The following is a 26,985-nucleotide window of genomic DNA, read 5'->3' on the forward strand; positions in this document are numbered from 1 at the left end:
AGATTTGAGAGGCCCTACTGGTTTGTGATTTTCATTCAAGTTAGCTCTGCAGAAAAGCTTGTAACTGTGAATATTGAAGCAAAGAACAGTCATTGAAAAGAGTGACTAGAATCTGGCATCTGCCCCACCCACAGCATTAATACGTCCTGTTGCCAGTTGTATCAAAGAATCAGGAAAACAAATGTTTTATTGATAAGCCAAATTCCAAAATTATTCCTGGTATTTTAAAAGTTGGTTTCGTGCCACAATTCTGTCAGAAAGACAAACTCTTTAGCTTTGCCAATCAGCAGTTTGTTTGAAAGGAATGAATTGTTTGTCACTAGGTTAGTAACTAGCTTGGAAGGGAAGAGTGTGGTTCAGTCTGTAAGGGAAGGTGCACAAGGAGAATTCATGGGCAACTGTCAAATTGATGTAGCAGTTGACTCTGGTGCCTTGTGTTAAACTCCAAGCCAGAGTTTGGTTTCCTGAACATTTTTGTTTGTGGCAGAGGTAACATCAGAACTGTGGTGTGAGGTGTCCTCCAGCTTTTCAAATCAGAGTGCCTCTCTGTCAGTAGATGGCAGCCAAACACACCATCTCAAGCTTGGAGCAAAAAGCAAAGACCAACCTCAGATGTTGCCTGTCAACATGAAAAGAGTTTAGAGAGCTTGTGTCAAGGACCATGTACCTTTCTGTCAACATGGCAAAGTTCAGTTTCATTTTGAGAATGAGATCAAGCCAGGTTCCTGTCCAAGTTAGGAGTGGTGGTTGGTTGCTGCCTAACTTACTGATGTAAGGGACCTGGCAACTGAGGAAATTCCTGCAATGCCACAAGGTTTGAGGGCATCCCTTCAGCCATGTGGGCAAAAGGCTGCCACAAGAATGCTGGGAAAATCTCCAGCTGTACCTCAAGATCAAGGGCAGGCAAAACAATGCAGGATCTGAGAGTAGAGCATCAGTGCAATACAATCAGACTCAGATACCTTCTCTTGGGTCATCTGCAAGATCTTTAATCTGTTCTGGGAGACTCCTAGACAGTACAGGAAGGTTGGCTACCCTTAATTGTAGAAAACATTTGGCTCACGGACACTAGAGTTGACAGATTTTCAAAAAAAAAAGTCTGGAGAGAGAAAGAAGAAACAAATCCTCTCTGTCAGTGGAAATGCTTCACTGCCTGCCTCTAGTTGAGTTGGGAGAAAAGCAAAACAAATCAATATGATTATACAAGCAGTCATTTTCAGGTCAAGCCAATTAGCAATTATTCCACAGTTTAGCAGTTAGCCACCTGTTCTTTAAATTGGTAGCTGACAAAGTACCAACAGCAGAGGAAATATTGCTGATCTACCAAGTACAAGTGTTGCCTATGCTGGCAGCTCATGAGTACTCACTCTGCCCCAACAGTGTACGGAGCATGCTATTGTTTGACCAACTACCTCAGGGCACTTTCCAGCTACCCCACAGCTTTTGCCAAATTACGGTGACCTCTGACCTTCAACTGTCAATCAAATCACAGGCTCTCTCGAATCACCTGTTGAGAAAACTAGGTTGTCCCAAACATCATCCCCCTTGTTTCAAACACCAGCAGGCCCTTCATCCCAAGCTCCTCCATCCCTCCCCCCATACCCTCCCTATGGCCCCCATACACCCATGACCCCTGCATAGCCATTCTCCCAGTATTCACTCTGAGAGAATCTTGTGTAAATAAGAAAATAAAATCTGAAACAAATCTATTCCATCTCTAATCCATCCTCACCAGAGACTAAGAAAACTCCATTTACAAAACCCATCCAAAACTTTTAAATATCCCGAATAAACTCTTTAAACTCTTATTCAAACTTTGAACCCAAGTAAAATAATGAGTTTTACATTTTTTGCAATACAGCCAAGCATTCACAATAGCTTAATAATAGCCTTGGTGTGTGTCAGCAAGGAACTCTCCTGAAACTACACAAGCAGATATGTTTGTTTTAATCAACTTGTTCAGATGTGTTGTGACACGTCTCTCTACTGTCTCAAAGGTAGGGACACTACCACCACATTAAAAGGACTCCACTACATCCAGATGGTAATACTTTTTTTTCCTAGTCCCATTCAGATGGCCTGTCAATCAAAACAACTCTGAATGTGACTTATTGTTAATTCTTACTGGCAGCTGCAGTCTTGTCTTTTTCATTTTAAAAGAGGGGTGGGATTTTAAATCCTTCTTAAATGGACCTTATCAGTCCTTCTTAAATCATTTTTATGTACTCAATCAATGTGGAGACTCCCACACTGTGCATTGGATATTGACCTCTGCTCACAGTTTAAGTGGTCTTGCTGAGTTCAGATTTCTCAGAATGCTCCCCATGTTGTCAAAATTGGGTATGTTGGAAATGAAGATGGGACTTCCACGTCCAGTCTCTGCTAGCTACTTCAAAGGTCATGCCAATCCTACCCTTTGTGTCATGAGCCCACGATGGTAGATAATTTGCTCCTTTCCTTTTGCAGATTAAAATGGCCTCTTTCTCTGTTGGGGGTTAAATGTGTAAATGCATTGAACAAGCTCATTCAGCCAACTCCTTTGGTGCTGTTTGACATTCTACTCCATCATGGACTCTGCTTGTTCCATTTAATCTTGGCCACAAACTGTGTGCATTTTACCATATGTTGGATTCTCTTGCACTCATGTAACCCTTCTCTATTGCACCCAATTAAGTATCTCGCAGAGAGCATGCACTTCAGCCATTACCTTTTATCATCTTTGGATGGAATGATTTCTCTGCTCACTGTTGAGACAATGTCTCTTATCCTAATTAAAGTTTTCTCTTTCTTACCTACAGACAACAGAAAGCCTACATAGCCACACAGGGCCCCTTGGCAGAGACTACAGAGGACTTCTGGAGAATGTTGTGGGAGAACAACTCCACCATTGTTGTCATGCTCACTAAACTCCGAGAAATGGGACGGGTAAGTAGCATCAAGTTCACGAGCAGGTCCTAAATATATCCATTCTTCCAGTTTTCTGCAACTGATTGATTCGTTCTCCATTTTAAATTATTTGAAGCAGCAGAAGATTGAAGTCATACTGACAGCTTTGCTCTGTGTGAGGTAGACCCTCAGAATGAGGAATGCCTTTGGTGGTGGCAAGAACCTGTGCTTGGAACCTTTTAATGTGTGGAAACTGTTACTTTGCAGCTACCACGTGGTTCTTCTGACCAGGAAACTCTTCCACTTTTACTGCCTGCCGTGGGGTATATCTGAAAGAGTTACAAATTGATAATCTAGCTGTTTGGCTATGCCTTTCATGGCCATCAAGTCCTGAAATGGGACTTGAACCTGACCTCAAGGTGGTAATACTATCTATTCTGCCACAAGGTTGTTGAGTGTTGGCCTCTAATCCTGCAATCATTCAATTCTCAAGCTTGGCTACATACCTGTGAGAACGGCCCTGACCAACCAGAAAGAAAGTGCTTTTCTGTAGAAAACAAGTCAGAGAAATCGTAGGTCACCCTTCTAGTAATTGACATGAGCAACGCTGGTGAAAAAAAATGGGTGCCCCGTCAACTGGGTACAGCATTTGTCACAAGGAGACTTCACTATTCAAAAGGAGAAGATTGCAAAGTGGTTCAAACTGCAAAACTATTCAGCCAACTAGTACGTTTTGTAAAAAAAACAAATCTATTACTTCATCATCATAGCATCCAGCTGCCTTGTGACTATCCTCCATGTGAAGGCATGCTTTCAGCCAACAGTGCAACATTTGATTTATTTATGTCTATTTATATTATCATCCAGTGGATATTTTGTTAAGATAGGGCCTCAGTTCATCAAAAAATGATCATTTGTTCAAAGAAAAGCTTATGTCCTTCCTGACCTTGGGAAATCTTGGGTGAAGATTAACCTTTTTTTTGTTTAAACAAACTTAATGATTGATGTAAAAATATATTCTTTGTCCTGTCTGTAGCTCAGTAATGAAATAAGATAGTGAGCACATTGAGACTGTTCCTGTGACACATGATGTTCAATGAATTGGAGCAGGTTGTCAGAAAACAACTCTCAGCTATGGCATTCTTTTAGCTCATCTAAAACAGCAGAAACAGATTCATTCACCAACCACTTCCAGATAGGGAGGCTCCTTTCATTTACCTCTCCACCCTGCTGGCACTCTGCCTCTATTTGATGAAGGGCTTTTGCCCAACACGTCGATTTTCCTGCTCCTCGGATGCTGCCTGAATTGCTGTGCTTTTCCAGCACCACTCTAATCTAGAGTCTGGTTTCCAGCATCTGCAGTCATTGTTTTTATTCAGATAGGAAGGCTGCCCAGTGTGGTCCTAAACTGTACAGACCACACAGAGGCTGTAAATTTAATTCATCATTTCTGCTTTGTTTTCACATTCCACCTTTTACAAATTTTAGCATTCCTTACAAAAACCTACTTAATATCCATATGAGGATGCCAAGTATGTGGTCAGTGGTGAGTAGCATATCCTGCTCATTATCTCTAAGTAAGAACAATGATTGCAGATGCTGGAAACCAGATTCTGAATTAGTGGTGCTGGAAGAGCACAGCAGTTCAGGCAGCATCCGAGGAGCAGGAAAATCGACGTTTTGGGCAAAAGCCCTTCATCAGGAATAAAAGGAATAAAATTCCTTTTATTCCTGATGAAGGGCTTTTGCCCGAAACATCGATTTTCCTGCTCCTCGGATGCTGCCTGAACTGCTCTGCTCATTATCTCTGCCCATCTACAAAGAAAAACCACTTATACAAGTTATATGCAGTGTGTGGGAATTTATGACAAACTATGGGAGAAGCATAATGAGGAGTTTAAAATGTAACCAGTATCTCTGTAGAAGAGGGCTTATTAATGCATTCTGTCAAGCCACTTCACAATCTTATCACTGGAGCACCTAGTAATTACAATGTCACGATCACAATTAATTCACCAACTCTTCTACCATTTTGAATCTGTGAATCCAAAGGCGAGCTTCTGAAGGTTTGGTTATTTTTAATGAAGTGAGGTCCCATCTTTGAATTCATCATTCAAACATTGGGGTGTTGGGGCTTTTTCCCCTCTTTGGGACTTCTCCCCAAGCATCAGCTCTGGGTTTTTGTGAGTGTTACCTCACAGTTTGTACCTGCTGTTGCTGCAGCTCGATATGTTTTGTCAGATCAGCAAAGAATTTTCACACAGACTCATCCCCTGAGTCTGGCTGTACCTGTAGCACCACATATAATTTCAGATTTATGATTTTTCTGACACAGACTGTCCATCTTCATGATTGCTTTTGGCAGCTGAGTCAGTCAACGTGGGAAGGAGCAGCCCTCCTTGGAGCCCGACTTGCTGAACTGACTGCGACTATGCCAAGTTTGAAGTTGCTAGGGGTAGAGTAGAAATTGGGGTGAGGCACTTAATTCTGAGGAGAAAGTGCATGATTAAACACAGACATCACTAACTGATGAGTTGCTGAGTCCTGAATGACGTCAACTGACAACCCAACACGCAGAAGCTAGGAAAAGGAGTAGGCTGTTTGGCTCTTGCGGCCTGCAACTCCATTTCATATGATCATGATGACCCTCTATCTCAATCCCATTTTCCTGTTTTTTTTTCACATACCCTTTGATATGTTTCAAATCTAAAAAAACCTTCCTTGAATATATTCAGTGACCTGGTCTTCACAGAATTCCACAGCTTCACTACCCTTTGAGTGAATAAATCTTTCCCCTTCTCAGTCCAAAATGGCCTCCTCCATATTCTGAGACCGTGTCACTTGGCTTTTGACTCCCAGTGATTGAAAGCATCATCCCTGTATCTAGTCTTCTTTGCTGCATTCGACTTTAAAAATATTATGTTTTTTATTCTGAACATGTTTACTGAGTGAGTCATCCAGAAATGTCAAAATTGTTAACTGGATATCCAAAGTTAATTTGTTTGAATAGAATGACTGGGACTGCTGTCTGACCAGTTTATTTAGTTTACTCCAAAAAACAGTTTTATAGCCTCAGGAATGTCATTGTCGAATGTGATATCAGTGAGAAATGGGGCAGGGGTCCCACCCCATCTTCTTTTTTGGTTTGTTTGTATCTAGAGGAAGGTTTTAAACAATCAGCCTCTACCAGAATGTCTGGATCACAACAAGGAGATGCTTTCTAATTAGAATGCACACCGTTTCATTCTTTTCCCAGAAGGTGTTAAATTCCTCTGTTAATGACTTATTATGTGTCCTTTCATTGTTAGAAACTAGTTCCCCTTTTCCTTTAACCATCCATTTAACTACAACATCCCCATTTACCTGCATACATCTTGAGCAATCATACTTATCTATATATCTGGGTGGCACAGTGGTTAGCACTGCTGCCTCACAGCGTCAGAGACCCAGATTCAATTCCAAACTCAGGTGACTGACTTTATGGAGTTTGCACATTCTCCCTGTGTCTGTGTGGGTTTCCTCCGGGTGCTCCGGTTTCCTCCCACAGTCCAAAGATGTGCAGGTTAGGTGAATTGGCCATGCTAAATTGCTCAGAGTGTTGGGTAAATGTGTGGGAATGGGTGGGTTGCCCTTCGGCAGGTTGGTGTGGACTTGTTGGGCCGAAAGGCCTGTTTCCACACTGTAAGTAATCTAATCTTACCTGTGTGTCTCAGTCTCCTTCCAACTATATCTATCTACCATCTAGATCAAGATACTTCTGTATCTATTTTCCATCTATATATCTGCTTGGCAGCCAGCTTTAGATCTTTCATCAAAAGCCTTAGCCAGAAGCTCTATCTTACAGAGCTTTATTAAGAGCTGCAATTTTGAGGAGCTGTGTATGGAGCATCAAGAAGAGAAAGAGGAGCTCGCACAACCAATTGTATTCCGGTTATTTTCTATTGTCAAGTACAATCAGTTCAGTGGTTAGTTCTTTCAAAATCTTTTTCTAAACCTTTTTTTTCGAATTAAGCTATTCAGGGATGTTGTTACAGCCCTCTGGAGCAGGTGGGACTTGAACCTGGGCCTCTGGGCCCAGAAGTAGGGATACTACTACTGTGCCACAAGAGGACCCTTTGCTAATTATTTTTTTAAAAATCCATTTCATTTCATCCATCTATCAGATATTGGCCCTTAAATGATGCTGGGAATTTGTGGTTTCAAGTGACCATCCACTATGCAAATTATTTAGTTATAGGCATTTAATTGTTTTTCTCATATTGATTTATGGGATGTGGCCATTACTGACCAGGCCAATATTTATTGCCCATCCTAATTTTCCCGAGGGCAGTTAAGAGTTAGCCATTGCTTTGGGTCGGGAGTTGCATTTACGCCAGACTAGGTAAGGAGAGGAGTGTCTCTGTCTCAAGGGCATTAGTGAACCAGATGAGCTTTTCCAACAATCAACACGGTAATAGTTAGATGATTTTTCTAATTCAAATTCCACCATGTCATGGCTGGATTCAAACCGAGGTCTCCAGAACATTACCTGGGTCTCTGGAGTAACAGTCCATCAATAATACCACTAGGTCATCCCAATGCAGCTAAACCTTGATCCTGTCTGAAATGATTTTGACAAGCTTCCACCAGGAGTCACTGGACCTGGAGCTTTGGCTGACTTTAAGTTGTCAGACTTAAGTATAACTGGAACACCAACCCTAACTGAGGTCACTCATATCAGCACAGACTGCAATTGAGTCTGTGTCATAGGTTCAATTTTAACATCTGAAAATGTTCCACCTGCCAAAGTTACTGATACTACATCCTAGGGTTTCATAAAAGCATAATCCAGACTGTCCAAACGAACCCCAAGCTCAATAGGTCAATTTCAACATGTCCATCATTACACTTCATTCAGATCTGTGGGCAACTCCAGAGCCAAGTCTCAGTCTCGTAGTGATTTGTGACAGGCAGGGTTTGCAAGAAGTCCTTTCTGTTATATGCCAGATTGGCGCCAAGAGCAAACCTCTTTAACTTGCGCTGTCTTTTTAGTCATGGACTAAGTTCCGGCCTATGACACTACCAACTAATATTGCTATATTAAGCAAGGTTGGCATGACTTTAAACTTGGTGCTGAGTGAATCTGGCAAGTTTACTGCAAGGTATATGCCCTCTTAAAATAGCAGGGGCAGCAAGTGTAAGAGAAAACCTCTCCCTCTGTGTTCCCTTCCAAGATATATACCATCCTGACTTGGAAGTATATGTCTGTTTCTTCTTCATCTCAACCAACAGAACTGCAGAGCTCTTCCGTCACATGGACTCCAGCACTTTGAGAAATGCAGCTGTCCAACATGTCCCCAAGGGCAAATAAGGACGTATATTATATTTGCCAATCACTCCCATTTCTTATGAATATTTTTTAAAAGCTTTCTCATTGCCACTTGCTGCCCAGCAGGTACCAGCGGCTTACTCTGAAAAGGGAACTTCTGTAAAAGAAAGTAAGATGCAGTTGAAAGCACCATATTTCTTCACACACTGCCACTGAAACACAGATCTGTTGTGTATTTAACAGGAGAAATGTCACCAGTACTGGCCAGCTGAGCGATCCGCCAGGTATCAGTACTTTGTTGTGGACCCAATGGCAGAGTACAACATGCCACAATACATCCTGCGTGAATTCAAGGTCACAGACGCAAGGGTAAGTATCAATGCTCACGTTGCAACAGTTAGAGAAAAGGCTGAGAACCTGAAGGGATACAAATCGCTGACTGCATGTGCGAGTGATTGGGAGGGTGGGGGCACATGCAGGGACTGTGCTTTACAATGTCCTTACACCATATGGAATAAGGGTTGACTGACGATGCTAAGAAATGGAACTTGCCACATTTTGACTTGTGCCAGACTGAGCAAATCAAAGAGCTCTCTCTACCCAACTTGACAAGTGTCATCCTATTGCTACTGTAAGGATTGAAAATTTTAAAACCAACTTTCTTCTGTTGTTTATTTTGTGCTTAAGCCATGTTTGTTGGTGACTTTATTCGGAAAGCTGATTGACTGCAGTTGTTCAACTTGGTGGACTGAAGGGCCTGGTTTTACAGACAAACAAGCACATACACAGATAGGGACATGCACACACACACACACAGGTGCATGCACACACACACACACACACACACACACACACACACACACACACACATAGGTGCATGCACACACACACACAGATAGGTGCATGCATACACACACACACACACACACAGACACACACCCAGAGAGGTGCATGCACACACACACACGGATAGGTGCATGCACAGACACACACACACACAGAGGTGCATGCACACACCGACACACACACAGAGAGGTGCGTACACACAACCACACACACAGATAGGGGCATGCTCACACGCCACAGATAGGTGCGTGCGCACACACACACAAACACACACGTGCGTGCACACACACACCGACACACACAGAGATAGGCGCATGCACACACACACGCGCACGCACACACACACACAGATAGGTGCATGCATCCACACACACACACCGACAGGTGCGTACACACACACACACACCGACACGCACGGATAGGTGCGTGCACACACACACACACACACGCACACAAACATACACACACACACACACACACACACACCGACAGGTGCGTACACACACACACACACCGACACGCACGGATAGGTGCGTGCACACACACACACACACGCACACAAACATACACACACACACACACACACACACACACACCGACACACACAGATAGGTGCATGCACACACACCGATAGGTGCGTGCGCGAGCACACGCACACACACACAGATAGGTGCGTACGCACGCGCACACACACACACACACACACACACACACACACCGACACACACAGATAGGTGCATGCACACACACACACCGATACACACCGATAGGTGCGTGCGCGCGCACACGCACACACACACAGATAGGTGCGTGCACACACACACACACACACACACACACACACACACACAGATAGGTGCATGCACCCACGCACACACACCGACACACACCGACAGGTGCGTACATACGCACACACACACCGACACGCACAGATAGGTGCGTGCACACACAGGCATACACAGGTGCGTGCACACACATACACACGCACACACACACACGCACACACACCGACACACACAAATAGGTGCGTGCATACACACACACCGACACACACAGATAGGTGCATGCACCCACACACACACACCGACACACACCGACAGGTGCGTGCACACGCACACACACACCGACACGCACAGATAGGTGCGTGCACACACGGGCACACACAGATAGGTGTGTGCAGACACATACACGCACACACACACACACCCCGACACACACACACACACACACACACACACACACACACACGTGCATGCACACACACACTCACACACTGACACACACAGATAGGTGCACACACCCACACACACACACCGACACACACTGACAGGTGCGTACACACACACACACACACACACACACACACACACACACACACCGACACGCACAGATAGGTGCGTGCACACACAGGCACACACAGATAGGTGCGTGCACACACACACACCGACACACACAGATAGGTGCATGCGCACACACACCGATACACACCGATAGGTGCGTACACACACACACACATACACCGACACGCACAGATAGGTGCGTGCACACACAGATGGGTGCATGCAGTCACGTACACACGCACACGCACACGCACACACCGACACACACGCACACGCACACAGATAGGTGCATACACACACACACACACACCGACAGGTGCGTACACACACACACACCGACATGCACAGATCGATGCGTGCACACACAGGCACACACAGATAGGTGCGTGCACCCATATACGCACACACACACACGCACACACACACCGACACACACAGATAGGTGCATGCACACACACACCGATACACACCGATAGGTGCATGCGTGCGCGCGCACGCACACGCACACACACACACACACACACACACACAGACACACACCCCGACACACACAAATAGGTGCGTGCATACACACACACACACACAACGACACACACAGATAGGTGCGGACACACACACACACACACACACACACACACACACACACAGAGGTGCATGCACACACACACCAACACACACAGATAGGTGCGTGCACAGACACAAACACACACACATACACACACACACACAGAGATAGGTGCAGACACACACACACACACCGACACACACAGGTGCATACACACGCGCACACCGACACACACAGGTGCATGCACACACACACACACCGACACACTCATAGACATAGCTGTTGCGTGCATGCAGACAGGTGTACAGAAACCAGCAGGCATGCACATGCACACAGACAGACAGGCGCACACACAAGCGTGTGCATGTGAATACACGCTCATATACACGCCCACACCCACACACACATACACACACAAATGGCACACTTGCTGGGTCACCTGAAGTAGACCTTCTGGGTCGTTGGACCTACCCTGCCAATTAATTCAATCATGGCTGATCATCTGTCTGAAATACAATTTTCCCACGCTATCTCCATATCCCTTGAAGTCATTAATCTCCAGGAATCCATTGATTTTTGTCTTGAACATGTTCAGTGATTGAGCTTCTTTGTTAGAATTCTGAAGATTACCACACTGAGTGAAGAAATACCTCTTTATCTTCGTCTTAAGTGGCTTGCCTCTTATCTTGAGACTCAGTCCCCTGGTTCTAGGCTCAGCAGCAAAAACATCGTATATACATTCAGCCTGTCCTACCCTGTAAGAATTTTGTAAGTTTCAATGAGATCACCTCATTTTTCAAAACTCTAGCGATTACAGACTGATTAGTTTGGGGGACTTTACACAAATTTCTTGCCATGTTTCCTATAATACAGTGACTAAACTTCAGAATTTTTTTGTAAAGTGCTTTGCAACCCTGAGCTTGTGAAAGGTTCAATAAAGCATACTGGCTTTCTTCAAACACACACACACTCTCACATGCAGTCATATATACACACAGACACACACAATCTCAATCTCATACTCCCACACATTCACATACATGAGCACACACTCACTCATACAAACATTCACATACACACACACCCTCACACTACCTACATACATATTAACTGACACATACTCGCAAACTGCATCAATTCATTTGAAAATACTGCAGCTCTGAAATGCAGATATTTGGGACTGTTGACAGCAGGATCTACTGAGGGAAATAACAGGTAATAAGAGTAACCAATTTATAGGTAATATGCTGCATTGAAAAATAATCATTAAGAGATAACCTTCAGGACTGAGATCTGACTGTGATTACATTTAGTTTTTGCCTCAGGTGTTTTACTGCTGTGCACTTAATTTGAATCTAATCTGAGAGGTTTCTCAGATGACAGGGCAATTCACTCTGTATTGTGGAAGAGAAATCTCTCTTTACCACACCAAATGACAGTTTCTGTGTTTTGAGAATCTCGTTTGCATTTTGATTAAGGTCTCTTAGTAGTCACCAGGCTAAAAATAACTGTTATCCATTAAATGGAGCCTGCTATCAAGCCCCAGTTGTGATCTGATGTACTGTCCCTCTCTAATAAGATGTTGGTACCTACCTGGCTCATCTAGATATGCCTGTTCCTTGAGGTGAAAGGACAGTGCTCAGCCCCTCCTACTGATGACACCTGGACTGAGTTCAAGGTCAGAGGTGAAAGAGCAGTGATCCTATTCACGGTGCTTGCCTGCTTATCAGTCAAGGTCAAATGTCATGCAGCAGAGCACCACCAAGATTGAAAACAGCAGTGTTGAGGGTGGTTGACAAATCATTGTTAAGTGACTCTTCGCTCTCATTTGAAAGCTTTTGGAGTGAAGGAAATAGAGACTAAATCAGATAAGGAGTTTCTGAGATCCTGGGAATTAATAAGTTAAAATTGCAGTATAACACAAGATGAATTCAAAAGACGATTGAGGAAGTGAGGGGCCTAGAAAGATCTGAAAGAGTAGGAGCACTGAAAACATTGTTGTCTCTCTTCAACATTGTCCTTTGTGTTAAAAATCAATTAAATTTTCCAATAGTTTGAAATGTAGAGAGTAAATAACTTAGGAAAGCTCCAAGATTGATTTGAATGTGGAACCACATGTAATGTTTGATGCAATCAGTTCAGTTAGAGTCATGGAATTTTACAGTATAGAAGGAGGCCATTCAACTCATTATGTCTGTACTGGCTTCCGAAAGAGCCAGCCAGAGCCATTTGTCAGCCCAATCTCTGTAGCCCTCTGACTTCATCCCTCTCAAATATATATCCAGCTCTTGTATTTAGTGGGAAATTAGATAAATGAGGAAAGGATATAAGAGGGAAAGGATTAGACAAATATGCTGAAAGGGTGTGATGTACTCAGGTAGTGTCGGAGGCTCACATGTAACATCAACATCAACATCAGGAGTGACCAGTCAGACTGAAATGGAACTATTTCTGTGTTGTGCTGTACTTTGGAAACTTCAAATGGACGTCGGTAATAGACTCAGAGGCTGGTTTCTCATTAGAGAGAGAAAGAGATGACTGGCAGTGAGTTTAAGCTGAGGGACACCGTGTCTCTTGCAAGGGCTGAGCCTGAGAAGGAGGAGAGGCAGCATCCAAGGAGTAGAAGAATCAACGTTTCGGGCAAAACACCTAGATTATTCATTCCTGATGAAGGGCTTTTGCCCAAAACGTCAATACTCCTGCTCCTCGGGATGCTGCCTGACCTGTTGTGCTTTTCCAGCACCACACTCTCGACTGTAATCTGTAGCATCTGCAGTCCTCACTGTCGCCTGAGAAGGAAGGAGCCTTTTTGATGACCTCAACCAGTACGGGAATCGAACCTGCACAGTTGGGCATTACTTAGCAGCACTAACCAGCCCCGAAAGGGAAGTTAGCGTCAATTAACTTTTAAGTATCAGGTCATTGAATTGTGTATTACATAACGAGGTAACTGTAGTTAAAGTGAAGAGAATAAAGTCTGCAGTGGAGATATATTGGAGATGAGCTAGGACCACTTCGTAAATAAGAAGCTTTGTCTTGTCAAAAAAAGATTGTTAAAGATGTATGTTAGTGAATTGAGGTAATGAAGCAATGAGTGTTAAGTTAGAACCAGTGCCACAAAAAAATAATTGAGAGAGAATTTCAGCACTCCTCGTAAACAGGCCAGTTCAATTTTTATTTTAAGAATAGCCGCCATCTTTGCCAATGCAACTGCAGAGTGCCCTTCGAGACATAGACCTTTGATGTCACTGCCATCGATAACACATGGCTTCATATTTTATTTCACGTAGCATCCTGGTGCTCTCCTGAAATGAGCTTGGAAACTGTTGACTGAGAGGAATCCTCTTTGTGCCTCACTTGCTTTTCCACTTCCTGAGCAAAGTGGAAAGCTGGGAAGTGAGTGAAGCAATGAGGGATGTGGCCCTTAGCGGCAGGGAGGGGTTAGGTGGACTGGGGAGGGGGCAGCCAGGATGGACAATGGGACCTCATGTTCTGGGGTGGGGGTGGGGGTGGGGGTGAGGGTGAGGGGGTGCGGTTGGAGGGTATGAAGGCTCTGAGACATCACTTGCCATCAAGTGCAGACGGACATCTTGGCATTGGCAGCACAGACTGCATTGTTCAAGAAGATTGAGAAGAGTAGGAGAAGGTATTGGGGTATCAACAACTTTAGTTTCAAATGTGTCAAAGTTATAGGAGGAAAGGATTACTGAGGGTGAGAGCAGGTTCCACATTTTTATGGTTCTTGACCAGAAAAACAAAACCAGCTATCTCTCTTTGGTACACAAAGAGAGTTAAAACAGCCTCATGTAAGAAAGGCACTTTTATGACTTGTCCTTTATAACTCCTGTCTATTGACGGGGGAGAACCACAAGTGACCTTCATTTTCTTTGCTATATAGGTCTTCCCTGGAACTCTCTTAAATGTTATTTTTCAGAAGCTCCCTTGCTCGGCTCACTCCCTTCTGTCAATAATTGGAGCATATCTCTTGAAAGGCACAGTTTCACTGTTGACATTCCCATCAATTGTATAAATCTGTAGAAAAAGATGTTGTGTATAGTGTCAATATGTCAGTACTATTATCCTGTGCCAGCCGGTCTATTTTCTCAACGATTCCCAGACCCTTAACAGGTAGATTTATCAGCACAACCGTGCCTGTCAAAACTCAAACAAAATCTAACAGAGCAGAAATAAATAATAAAACCAGGCAAAGTTGATCTTCAAGGAGAAGTTATTCCTGAAATAGTAAAGATTACACCTTCCAGTTCTGGGCTTCTCAGCTAAAACAGTAGCACAATCAAAACGATGCACTCTTATTAATGATTCATTGATCTTTTTACCACTTTGCAAAGTTCATTCCATTGCTGTTTGGAGGTTATTGCTGGTGCATGATTGCCCACAGTGTAAAACCACTGCGCTGCAAGAGGAAGAGGGATTTGAACCCTAGGCCCACAATGTAATAAAGGAATGCATAAACAGTATAAATAGAATTCATTGTCTATCAATGTGAGTAGTCTCAAACAGTAACACAGAATCAATACATTGCACATGAAACAGAGAGCATTGACAACATTGAATACAGGGCTATGTGAGGCAGGTAACGAAAGATTTTGAGACTGTGAGCTTCCAAGAAACTCTAATTGCAATAAAGCTCAGACTGAATGCTAAAAACTTCAAGGCTCTTTTAAAACATTGCATTGATTTCTGGTGGTTGTTGGTAGGTGTGGCCAAATGGGCACTTGCCTTCATTCCTATGCTCAAAGGAATGGGCAGGTGGTCAGTCGTGTTGAGGTTGTACAGTTTATTGGTGAGGCCTCTTCTGAAATATTGTGTCCAGTTCTGGACGCCCTGTTGTGGGAAGGATATTATTAAGCTAGAGTGGGTTCAGAAGGGACTGGTTGTTGCCAGGTGTGGAAGGTTAGAGGTATAAAGCTGAGACTTTTTTCACTTGAGCAAAGGAGATTGAGAGGTGACCATATAGAGGTTTATAAAATCATGAAAGGGTTAATAGGAGGTGTCTTTTCCCTAGGATGGGGGATTTCAAGCTTAGGGGCATATTTTTAAGGTGAGAGGAGAGAGGTTTAAAAAAGGCGCGTGGGGAAAAGTTTGTACACAGGTTGAACTAAAGGGTCTGTTTCCATGCTGTATGACTCTGACTACTTTCTGAGACCAGATTACTGCTGCCCCTGAAAAGATAGCTGTTAACTTTTTTGTTGGAAAAATCCTGCCTTTTAATCAACTCCCCCAGTGCTAGACTCCTGTTCCTTCACCCGTGCAGACAAGATCTAAAGACTTACCCACCGCCTCCCCCCCTCACCCAACCCCTCATCAACTGAACCCTCCTGCCTCTGAGCAATCTAAACATCTCCCACTCACCATCTAGGACCTTCTCCTACCACCCCCTCTTGGCTGTGGGATCACACAAATTCAGAAGCATTGAATGAGGTCACACAGGGGAAGCATTTGGGAAGTACTGACTTAATCACTCAAGTTGAGTCTGTGAAATGTTCCTGTTTAACCTAGTTCAGTCATTTTACTGAGAGAAAAAATTAGCAGCTAATTATATCATGGAATTATTCACCATGATGAACAAAGATTTATTTTATATGTAAAGCCACAGATTTCCGAGGGGCTGGATTTAGCAGGATTGTTCAGAGACCTTTAGTCCAACAGCTCACATTTAGAAGATTATTGCAGAGGTTTTAACCCAAGGCTGAAAAATGTGTTGCTGGAAAATCGCAGCAGATCAGGCAGCATCCAAAGAGCAGGAGAGTCGACGTTTCGGGCATGGGCCCTTCTTCAGCTCTGATCTCCAGCATCTGCAGTCCTCACTTTCTCCTAGAAGGTTTTAACCCAAGGACCTGGATACAGATGGGCTTTTACGAAAGGCCAGGGTTTAGGTTGGATTTTACAAGGTATTAACCTGGGGATCCAGATTTAAAGGAATTTCGCAGGGCTGTTCATGAAGAGCTGGGATTTCCACATTGTGTTGTTTCAACACCTATACACATCATTCAATCAGTGACATTCCAACACTCATAGCATTCGTTGTAAACAGATTACCACCATCAGAAGATCTAAGATAAACTTTCAATACTCTTCTGAGCTTGGCCTTGAATCATGGTTTGACAACAGTACGTGTTCTGCTGTTCTTCATTCTTGGAAATACGGACAGACTAATCTCATGCATCGCGTTTGAGGTCTTTTCTCTATTTGATCATAATCTGTTTCAAATTGGTAGCCAAGGAGATTTGAGAAGCATGTGGATTTGCAGCCCAAAACAAGACGGAAGTGTCTAGTCAGATTGTGGGGTAAATGTCAAACTAACACTTGGAAAACAGAGCCTCAGGCAGCATTCTTCACTCAGATCGTTCTGGGATCTTCCTTTGCACTAATGACTGTAAAACAGCACTTTAGAGCAATCCAGGTTATTTCAAAGAGACATAATGAATCCTTCTTTGACAAGCCCCAATGATGTCTATACTTCTGAACGTTACATTGCTGTGGTACAGTGCAGAGTGCTATATTTGATGGGAGAATGAGTGATAAAAACAAAAGATAGATCTACAATCACTGCTAGATACATAAATTTTAGACTCTCTGGCTCAGTTGGTAGGTACCTTGCTAAGCGTGGAATGTTATAGCCCCCAAAAGATCCAAATTCTCTTCCTGACTAGTTGTGTTAACTGCTGTCAGTCAGCCGAGCAGCAGGATTGTTATAATTGGACTTGATATGGCTGGTCAAGAGAGATCAAATGGGTAAATTGGCTCTTGATTCCAATCCAATTATGTTGCAAAGGGCAAACACAGACATACATATCATTATGATAGCATGTCATACCTGAATATCCCAGCACACATTGACCAGCTGGTGGGAGAGCCCTGACCCCAGTGGAATCAGAGATTCGTTAAGACCTACACCATCAGCACAAGAATAGGAGTGTGAGCACATCAATGAGAAGGAACTAAGGTATATAAATTAGGCAGTAATTAGGTTCTTAACTACTGTTACGAACATTAAGTGTTATACTGGGCTCAACAGAATTGGCCATCAATACTTCAAATTACCCCAGCAGCCATTAAAAGAAATACTAACAAATTCACTGCATGAGATCACTTGATTAATAAAGCCCAGTTCCAAAATAAATTTAAAAACAGAAGAGTACAAGTAGGGCATTAGAAATTATTTCATACAGTTCATATTTACTCATTTAAAAATCAAACAAATTTGAGCAGAGAGAAAGTTAGAATTGGCCTGCAAATTACTTTCAAACACTTACCATTAATGTGTTAAAACGTGACCTTCATTGTGATGCCGAAAGAGTATTGAGGTCCCCACTCCACCATAGTATATATCAGGGAGATTGGGGTGGTGTGGAGACTAACCTTCAGTCTCCAAAGGCAGCAGGTGGTGACAGAAACAGGCAGATGGCAAGACAGCAGGATAGAGTGACACCTCCATTTATTTGGACATCAGCCCAGTTTAAATGGTGAATATTGGGGCCTCCCTGCCCATGAACATTTTTCATCTCATGTACGTGATCTCTACATCCTCCAAATCAGCCAGTATCCACAATTTGGTGATAAGAGGCACTATACCTCTGAAATGGAGAGGAAGTAAAATTAAACTTCTAACATTCTAACAAAGCTGTCACTCAATCACAGTTCATACTGAAACTAAAATATCATTCATAAATACTTTCTAAAAATTAAAACCCTTCAATTAATTGATCTATTGGAAAAACAAGTACCTCTTTCAATTATTACATCAATGACAGCTGATCCTCCAATAAGATCTTAAAACTGTCAAACAAAATGTGAACACCTCACCCTGTCGAGTTAAGTGGCTCCAGAGCTTTTGAAACTCAGCCAAGCATTCATAATTGGCTCAGCTGTCAAACCCTGGAAAATGTAAAAATGGAGTCTTTTGAAACTAAGAACAAAAAGGTGGCCTTCATTTCTGAGCTACATCATTTGACCTGTCCATCAAAACAGTTCAGGAGCCAGTGTATTACATTTCCTCTAAATGAAAGTTTCAGAAGGCTTCTTTATGTAAAAAAAAATCTGTGCATTTAAATAATTTCAGATTATTATAATAGAGATCCGATGCCTATATTTTTCAGTTTATAATGCATAAGAGCTCCTTTCCCTTTGGGTAAAGTTGCATCATAACAATTACAGAAGGCTGATTGATGCACTGGTCAACTTATCTTTGCAGAACTGAGCCTTATCATTAATTACTTTGGTAAAAACATATTTGCATTGCAATACAGTATGTAACTATTAAAACTGTAATTACACATTTTAAAATATGTATCAAAGTCCTTCAGTGACAGGTTTCTCAAAGAGGAACATACTTCTTTCAGTCCCCCTGTGCTTCACCTTTCTCCTGAAAGACTATCAAAACAGGCCCAATACCATCAAAATAGCCGCATTCTTTGCCCAGAGCCTGACAAATCTGGCACAACTGGAATTGGGGAATGGGAATCAGGGAATTGGCTAACGTCTGTCATTTTAAAATCTCCCCCCTCCCTACGCCCCAGGATTGTGTGTCAGGTCAGTGCTGATGCAGTAGAGTTGGTGCATAGAATCGTGGGCTCTTATAGGATTTTAAAAATTGTTCCCTGATGCTGTTAACCCTAGAGCTTTGAATTTTGGTCCCTTCAAGTCGTATTCAATTCCATTCCAAATTTCTATTTCAATGTTAAACAAGACAGGAGTAAACTCTGTGGAATTGAAATACCGTATGTGATTGGCAGCAGCGGTTTATATTCCAGGACTATGTTGCTATGGCAACATGTTCTGCAAAGCATGGCTGACATGATGAACTCATTATACACCAATTCTGTCTGCAATTTATTTTTGCTTAATTCTGAAAATAGAATCAAGGCAAGTACCTGCACTTATTGAACATCTTCCATGATCTCAGTGCATTCAAAACTTCATTTGAAATGATGAAACACGAATGAAATATGGTAAACATACTAGACAACGTACGCTAAGACTGATTAACAGCAATGAGGTATAGGGCTAGATAATATACTTTGTTCGTGTTGGCTGAGAGATAAATATTGCCAGGACACTGGGTAAAATTGCCCACCTCATCTGCAAATAATGCAATAGGATCTTCAATGCTGTGCCGGTAGACAAGGCTCTATAATATTTCTTTTGAAAGTTTACATTTCCAACAGTGCGACAGTCCCTCAGTCATACACGTGAAGTGTCTGCTAGGAAATGGGCTTAAATTGCTGGAAGAGGACTTGAGCTTACAATCTTTCTCACTCAAACGGGTGATGCACTTGAGTCAGGACAGCAGTGTATCAGTGCAAACTCAAGCTGCTCCAGAATGCTATCCAAATCTTGGATTTTAGTGAATCAGAATTGCGATTTTATAGAATTCCAAACTTCCTGCCTCTGGAATTTCACCCAACCAAATCCTTTCCAATTCCTATTTTATATGGAATTCAGAAGAATAGAACTAATCTGCATTCGCTTCCACTCAATGGCTGTAATTTTATAGTTAACTTCTTTACCAATCATAGTAATTATGATACTACCACAAGCAAGTTGGTATCTCTGTTAATCAGGGAGTGAAAATGATCACATATACTTTCACTCAGGGTGTTATGAATGAAACATTGAGCACTGCCCACTTCTCCTCAATTCAGAATTATCTGTCACTTTAAAGAAGGTAAATTGTGGCTTGAGCCTTGACTATCTGCTGAGGCATAGACAACACAGATTGTACCTTTTTTTAACTGGATGGACATGGAAGTTTGGAAGGACTGCTATTGGGTGCAGTAGCATCCATTATGATTAATTCTGTTATGAAGTTGTGAACATGTACTGTTCCTTTAAGGGAGCTGAAGTTTCTGGCTGGCACAGAGTGGGCTAAAAGATTTTAAAGTGTAACAGTTGGTTGACAAACATAACTGGAGCTGCATTGCCATGGTACAAAACAAATTCAAATTGGCCAATCAGTTTAAATTATGCCCCAGATACCAAACTCCAGTCGAATTTGGATTTTCATGTTTTGGATGACATGAAACCAATGAAATGATCCAATGTTTTGGGGAATAAAATAAGTTAGAGGGAGAACAGTAAAGAGCTGCCAAGCACCAATGTAACATCCTGCAGATTAGCTCTCTGAAAGGTACCTGACCATCAGAATTTTGTGCAGCAGAATACCGAAGCCAACCCAAAGAAAACTACAGAGAAAGTTCAACATATGAAGACGATGAATGGGTTTGAAATTGATTTTGCTGTAAATCTAAGAGGGAATTTATCAGGCCAGTATTGTAGAGTGGGAGGTAGAAATAGGTTTAAGAGAAAGGAGTTATAAATAGTTGTTGTTTAATGTTCTCTTTTGGATTTAAAGAATAAAATTGTTAATTTTTTTCTTTAAATTGTGATATTTGGGATAGTTCTTTGCCACGTGAAATTTATGGCGCAAGGTGAGGGTTTCTGTGTGTCTGGTTTAAATGAGCAGACAATTCCTAAAGTAGAATACCAAGAGATGTTAATATTGGCAACTTCCAGGGAACAAAGAGAAAATTGATTCCAACTATAATGTGGTCTAAGTCATTCCATTTGCAGACATGTAAACAGTCCATGAGGAAGACAGTCAACAGGTTAATTAGGAAATACCTGTACCCATTAAAATGAATTTGGAGCACTGTGCAATAACAGATGAAGTGTTAACACTCAGCCTTGCTCTGAGCCTGTCAAGAAGCCCTACTTCCATTGTAATGATCAGGAAGTTTCCAATTTTGACCATATATTTGGTAGATGTTTGCAAAAGATTGCCCAGAAAAGTACTCATTGAATTTAAAATCTTGAATTACTCCATCATTGATCCCAGCTTTTCGCCTGTCTGTTCCCTCCCAATTGTGTTACTACCAAGTTATTGCAATCCTCCAAGAGGATTTTACTCCATCACAAACCAATGAACCAGAACACAGTTATTTTCACTGCTCTGAGGCCACCAAGTTCGTAGAGTCCTACAGCACAGAGACAGGTCCTTCGGCCCAACCTAGTCCGTGCAGACCAAAATGTCCATCCCCGCTAACCCCATTTCTCTGCACTTGGCCCATATCCTTCTAAACTTTTCCGATTCATGCATTTGTTCAAATGCATTCTAGATGTTGTTAATGTATCTGCCTCAACTACTTCCATATGCATACTGCCCTCTGTTGCCCCTCAGGTTCCCTTTTCTTCTTTGCCCTCTAACCTTACACTGATGCCCTCTCGTCCCCTATTGCCCAACCCTGGGAAAAAGACTGAGTACATTCACCCTATCCATACCTTTCATGATTTTATACGCCTCTACAAGGTCTCCCCCTCAGCCTCCTGCACTCTAAAGAAAAACATTCTAGTTTGTCCAACCTCTCTCTTTAACTCAGACCGTTGAGTCCTGGCAACATCCTTGTAAATTTCTTTCCAATTTGATAACATCTTTCCTATAGCAAGGTGACCAAAACTGAACACAATGGTGGCCTCACCAACATCCTGTACAGCTGCAACATAACTTCCCCAACTTCTATACTCAATGCCCTGGCTCATGAAGGCCAGTGTGCCAAAAACCTTCTTCACTGCCCTGTCTACCTGGAACTCCATTTTCAGAGAACTGTGCAGCTGAACTCCAGGGTCTCTCTGTTTCACTACACTCCTTAAGGCCCTACCATTCACCATGAAACTCCTACCTTAATCTGACTTTCCAAAATGCAAGACTTCGCATGTATCTATATTAAACTCCATTTGCTCGTTGTTTTCAAAAGGAATGTGTCACAGGAATAACCAGTTTAAATGATGTGCTTGGCAGACAAGACTTGACAATCTTCACGACAAGGTTTAATCAAGCAAATTCCATTTATCTCTCCATCCTCCCCCAGGTGCTGCAAGGACTGCTGGATGTTTAGAAATGTAACAATGCAAGATGCAAAAATATTCCAGTGACTGGTCGACTAGTCTGGCACAACTTCCTGCTAGGAAGAAACAACACTATCTACACAATTGAGGAAGAAACTTGGACAGACCAACTCATAGTCAGGGGTTAAAAGGGGCTTTGTGCATAGAGATTTATTAGAATGTGGAACGTTTTAGCACAAGTAGCTAGTGAAGCTGAATCATGACATTTAAGAAGTGCATCTAGAGGTACAGGGAAAGATCAGAATGGAGAGTTTTGAGTAGATTGTGTCATCCTTGGTTTAGCAATAACATGCTGAAAATGTGTTGCTGGAAAAGCGCAGCAGGTCAGGCAGCATCCAAGGAGCAGGAGAATCGACGTTTCGGGCATGAGCCCTTCTTTTTACCTGGGGGGTGCAGTGAGAGAGGGACTCACTGAAATCCTTGTAGAGGGAGGAAGAGAGCTTCTTCAAGGAAGGCATCCTTGCAAGAGGATTCGTAGTAGGTTAAAATCTTCTAGGAGAAAGTGAGGACTGCAGATGCTGGAGATCAGAGCTGAAAATGTGTTGCTGGTAAAGTGCAGCAGGTCAGGCAGCATCCAAGGAGCAGGAGAATCGACGTTTCGGGCATGAGCCCTTCTTCAGGAATAACATTCTTTAGCAATAACATTCCTGCCTCTGAATCAGACTGCCGTGAACTCAAACTTCACAGTGGAGATGTAACCTAGTCTGACACCTCAGTGAAGCCTTGCTGTGCACGCTTTCATTTGAAATGATAAAATAATAACATGTTCCTTCATTTCTAATTCTATGCCTGATTGGAGATAATTTTGATCTGTAGGTTCATGGGGATCTAAGTCAAGACTGCCTTCACTCAGCACGCAACCTAATGTTTATTTCTAACTGGGACAGACTATCAGATATGTCTGGGCTCCATTTGAACACTCGAAACACACAAACTTCGCAGAACATCAGGACCATGTCTCCTGGAAAAATTCTTTCTCCAAATCCCAATTTGGTCTTCATTGTAAGGGTTAAAAGGAGTGGCAGTATTGATAAGATACTGTAACGACTGGGATTGGGGAGGGGGGGGGGGCGGTGGAGGGAATGCTCACTATCCAGTGTTTAATGTGGTCTTTCCCTCCCACAGGATGGCCAGTCACGGACTGTCCGGCAGTTCCAGTTCACAGACTGGCCAGAGCAAGGAGTGCCAAAATCCGGAGAGGGTTTCATTGACTTTATAGGGCAAGTGCATAAAACCAAGGAACAGTTTGGCCAAGATGGTCCTATATCAGTTCATTGCAGGTGAGTAATGGATGCTGTATTCCAAGAAGCAACACACTTTAAGGCTTACTGAAAGAAGGGTTTTTTTTTGTGAAGTGAAGTGTTACTGCAATGCTGTTAACTATCAGTGCAGCTGAGCTGGTCGCATTCTTGTCTCACACTGCGCAGGTTTGTGTTTACTCCAAGAACTAAGCTTCTCATGGAGTGTGTAATAATTTAGTCCTGGGTTTGTACAATCTAACATGAAATCCTTCATTTTGCTAGTGCCGGAGTCGGAAGGACTGGGGTTTTTATTACACTCAGCATTGTCCTGGAAAGGATGAGGTATGAAGGGGTTGTGGACATCTTCCAGACTGTCAAGATGCTCCGAACGCAGCGGCCTGCCATGGTACAGACAGAGGTAAGAACAGTGCTTCTATGTCCATCATGTAACAGAGATTGGACACAGGACCACACGTGGTCTAAGCAACTTTCAAAGGACGTTTAACATTACTTCCCTGCTTTCCAGTTGTGTTTCCCAGAAAATAAAGTTCAGCTGCTTGTTGAATATTAAAAGCCCAGACATGATTCACCCCTCACAATTTTAAGTTGGTGGTTCATCAGTTTATCTGATGAGCTAGATAAGCAAACGAGAAATCATCTGTGCTCGACAATCCAACAATTAATTATCCAATAATTTGTCTTGTGCAAGATAACTAACACAGAAGAGTGGAAACTGCTTTAAAAAATCAATTATCGGATAGCTTGAATTAAGCAACTTTGAAATAGGAAGCTTAATCAGAAATCAATTGTAAAAATGTTAAAATATCTGAGCTCTTTCTAAACAAATATGGGATTCATGGGCTCCATTGCCTTCCAAAAAGACTTATTTGTTCATGTTAAAAAAAATTGAATCCCCCCAGGAATTGTAAAAATTAGAGTTTCATAAGAGATGTTATTAACTGTGAATGGGATATCGAGCAATGCTAGAATTGGACATCAGGTGGAAACCACTGTTGGGAACACTTTTGTACTGGGCTTCCAAGCTGTGAAGTGGCCAGAGTACAAGTGACTATCTGTAAAGGAGCTCTCTTAGAAAAAACATGAAATCAGTGCCATACAGGAATAAGTGACAACCTGTCCCTCAATCCAAAGCTATCTCGACCTGGCTATACCTCATAGAGATGTATAGCACAGAAACAGACCCTTTGGTCCAACCTGTCCATGCCAACCAGATATCCTAACCTAATCTAGTCCCACCTGCAAGCACCCAGCCCATATCTCTCCAAACCCTTCCTATTTATATACCTATCCAGATGCCTTTTAAATGTTGCAATTGTACCAGCCTCCACCACTACCTCTGGCAGCTCATTCCATACACATACCACCCTCTGCGTGAAAAAGTTGCCTCTTAGGTCTCTTTTATATCATTCCCCTCTCAACCTAAACCTATACCCTCTAGTTCTGGACTCCCCCATCCCAGGGAAAAGACTTTGTCTATTTATCCTATCCAGGTCCCTCATGATTTTATAAACATCTATACGGTCACCGAACAAGAGGACACAGCTTAAAAGTACGGGATAGACCATTTAGGACAGAAATGAGGAGAAACTTCTTCACCCAGAGAGTGGTGGCTGTGTGGAATGCTCTGCCCCAGAGGGCAGTGGAGGCCCAGTCTCTGGATTCAGTTAAGAAAGAGTTGGATAGAGCTCTCAAGGATAGTGGAATCAAGGGTTATGGAGATAAGGCAGGAACAGGATACTGATTAAGGATGATAGCCATGGTCGCATTGAATGGTGGTGCAGGCTCGAAGGGCAGAATGGCCTACTCCTGCACCTATTGTCTATTGTCACCCCTCCACATCCGATATGCCAGGGAAAACAGCCCCAGCCTATTCAGCCTCTCCCTATAGCTCAAATCCTCCAATCCTGGAAACATCCTTGCAAATCTTTTCTGAATCCTTTCAAGTTTCACAACATCCTTCCGATAAGAAGGAGACCAAAATTGCACGCAATATTCTAAAAATGGCCTAACCAGGTCCTGTACAACTGCAACATGACCTCCCAACTCCTGTACTCAATACTCTGACAAATAAAGGAAAGCATACCAAACACTTCTACCATCTCTCTTCATAAGAAAGAAGAACAGCTGTAGACTGTTTGGTCCACCAAGCCTCTCTTGCCAGTCATTAGGAGAAGTGAAGGTGACTGCTCTTGACATCAAGGCAGCATTTGACTGGGTGGGGCATCAAGGAGCCTTAGCAATACTGGTCCGACAGGAATCAGGAGAAAAGCTATCCACTGGGTGGCATACCATTCCCAAAGGAAGATGTTGTGGTAGTTGGAGGTCAGTAATCTCAGCTGCAGGACATATCTGCAGGAGGTCCTCAGGGTAGTGAATTCATCCAAGCCCCTATCCACAGGTCAGAATGGCTCGCTCAGGAAAAGAATTTCTAATTAACAATCCTGTGGGAGAAGCAGTTCCTCCTCATTTGTCATATTTGAGAGTTCCCTTAATTTTAAACTGCTCTCCTTCATCCTAAATTTCCCCACAAGAGGAAACATTCTTACAGCATCTGCCCTGTCAAATCCTTCAGAATTTTATGTCTTTAACTGAGATTACCTCTCACACTCCTAAACTCCAATAGATGTAGACCGAGACCAACCAACTAAGTTTCATTAAGGAAACTTTGTTATCCAAGAAATCCACACGCTGAACCCTTTCTGAACTGACTTTAATCCATATCTCTTTCTAAATAAGGAAACCAAAACTACACAGTAATCTTACCAACGAAGAGCTATAGCAATGCTTCTCTATACTTCTTTGGAGTTTACTTGGACTCCATTCTGGTATTCCTGGAACTATAGAGCTGCCAAA

At 42.7% G+C, this 26,985-nt stretch overlaps 1 protein-coding gene across 1 annotated transcript in view; it reads left to right on the forward strand.

Moving 5' to 3' along the window:
* LOC132828968 (receptor-type tyrosine-protein phosphatase delta-like) overlaps positions 1-26,985 on the forward strand; it is a 481,828-nt gene that overhangs the window by 449,452 nt on the left and 5,391 nt on the right. Inside the window, exons 32-35 of the mRNA XM_060846203.1 lie at positions 2,799-2,925; positions 8,438-8,563; positions 23,996-24,150; positions 24,394-24,529. Coding sequence (XP_060702186.1) covers positions 2,799-2,925; positions 8,438-8,563; positions 23,996-24,150; positions 24,394-24,529 — 544 coding nt within the window. The remainder of the gene's footprint in view (positions 1-2,798; positions 2,926-8,437; positions 8,564-23,995; positions 24,151-24,393; positions 24,530-26,985) is intronic.

This window comes from Hemiscyllium ocellatum, chromosome 28, assembly GCF_020745735.1.
Source record: "Hemiscyllium ocellatum isolate sHemOce1 chromosome 28, sHemOce1.pat.X.cur, whole genome shotgun sequence".
Classification (NCBI taxonomy): domain Eukaryota; kingdom Metazoa; phylum Chordata; class Chondrichthyes; order Orectolobiformes; family Hemiscylliidae; genus Hemiscyllium; species Hemiscyllium ocellatum.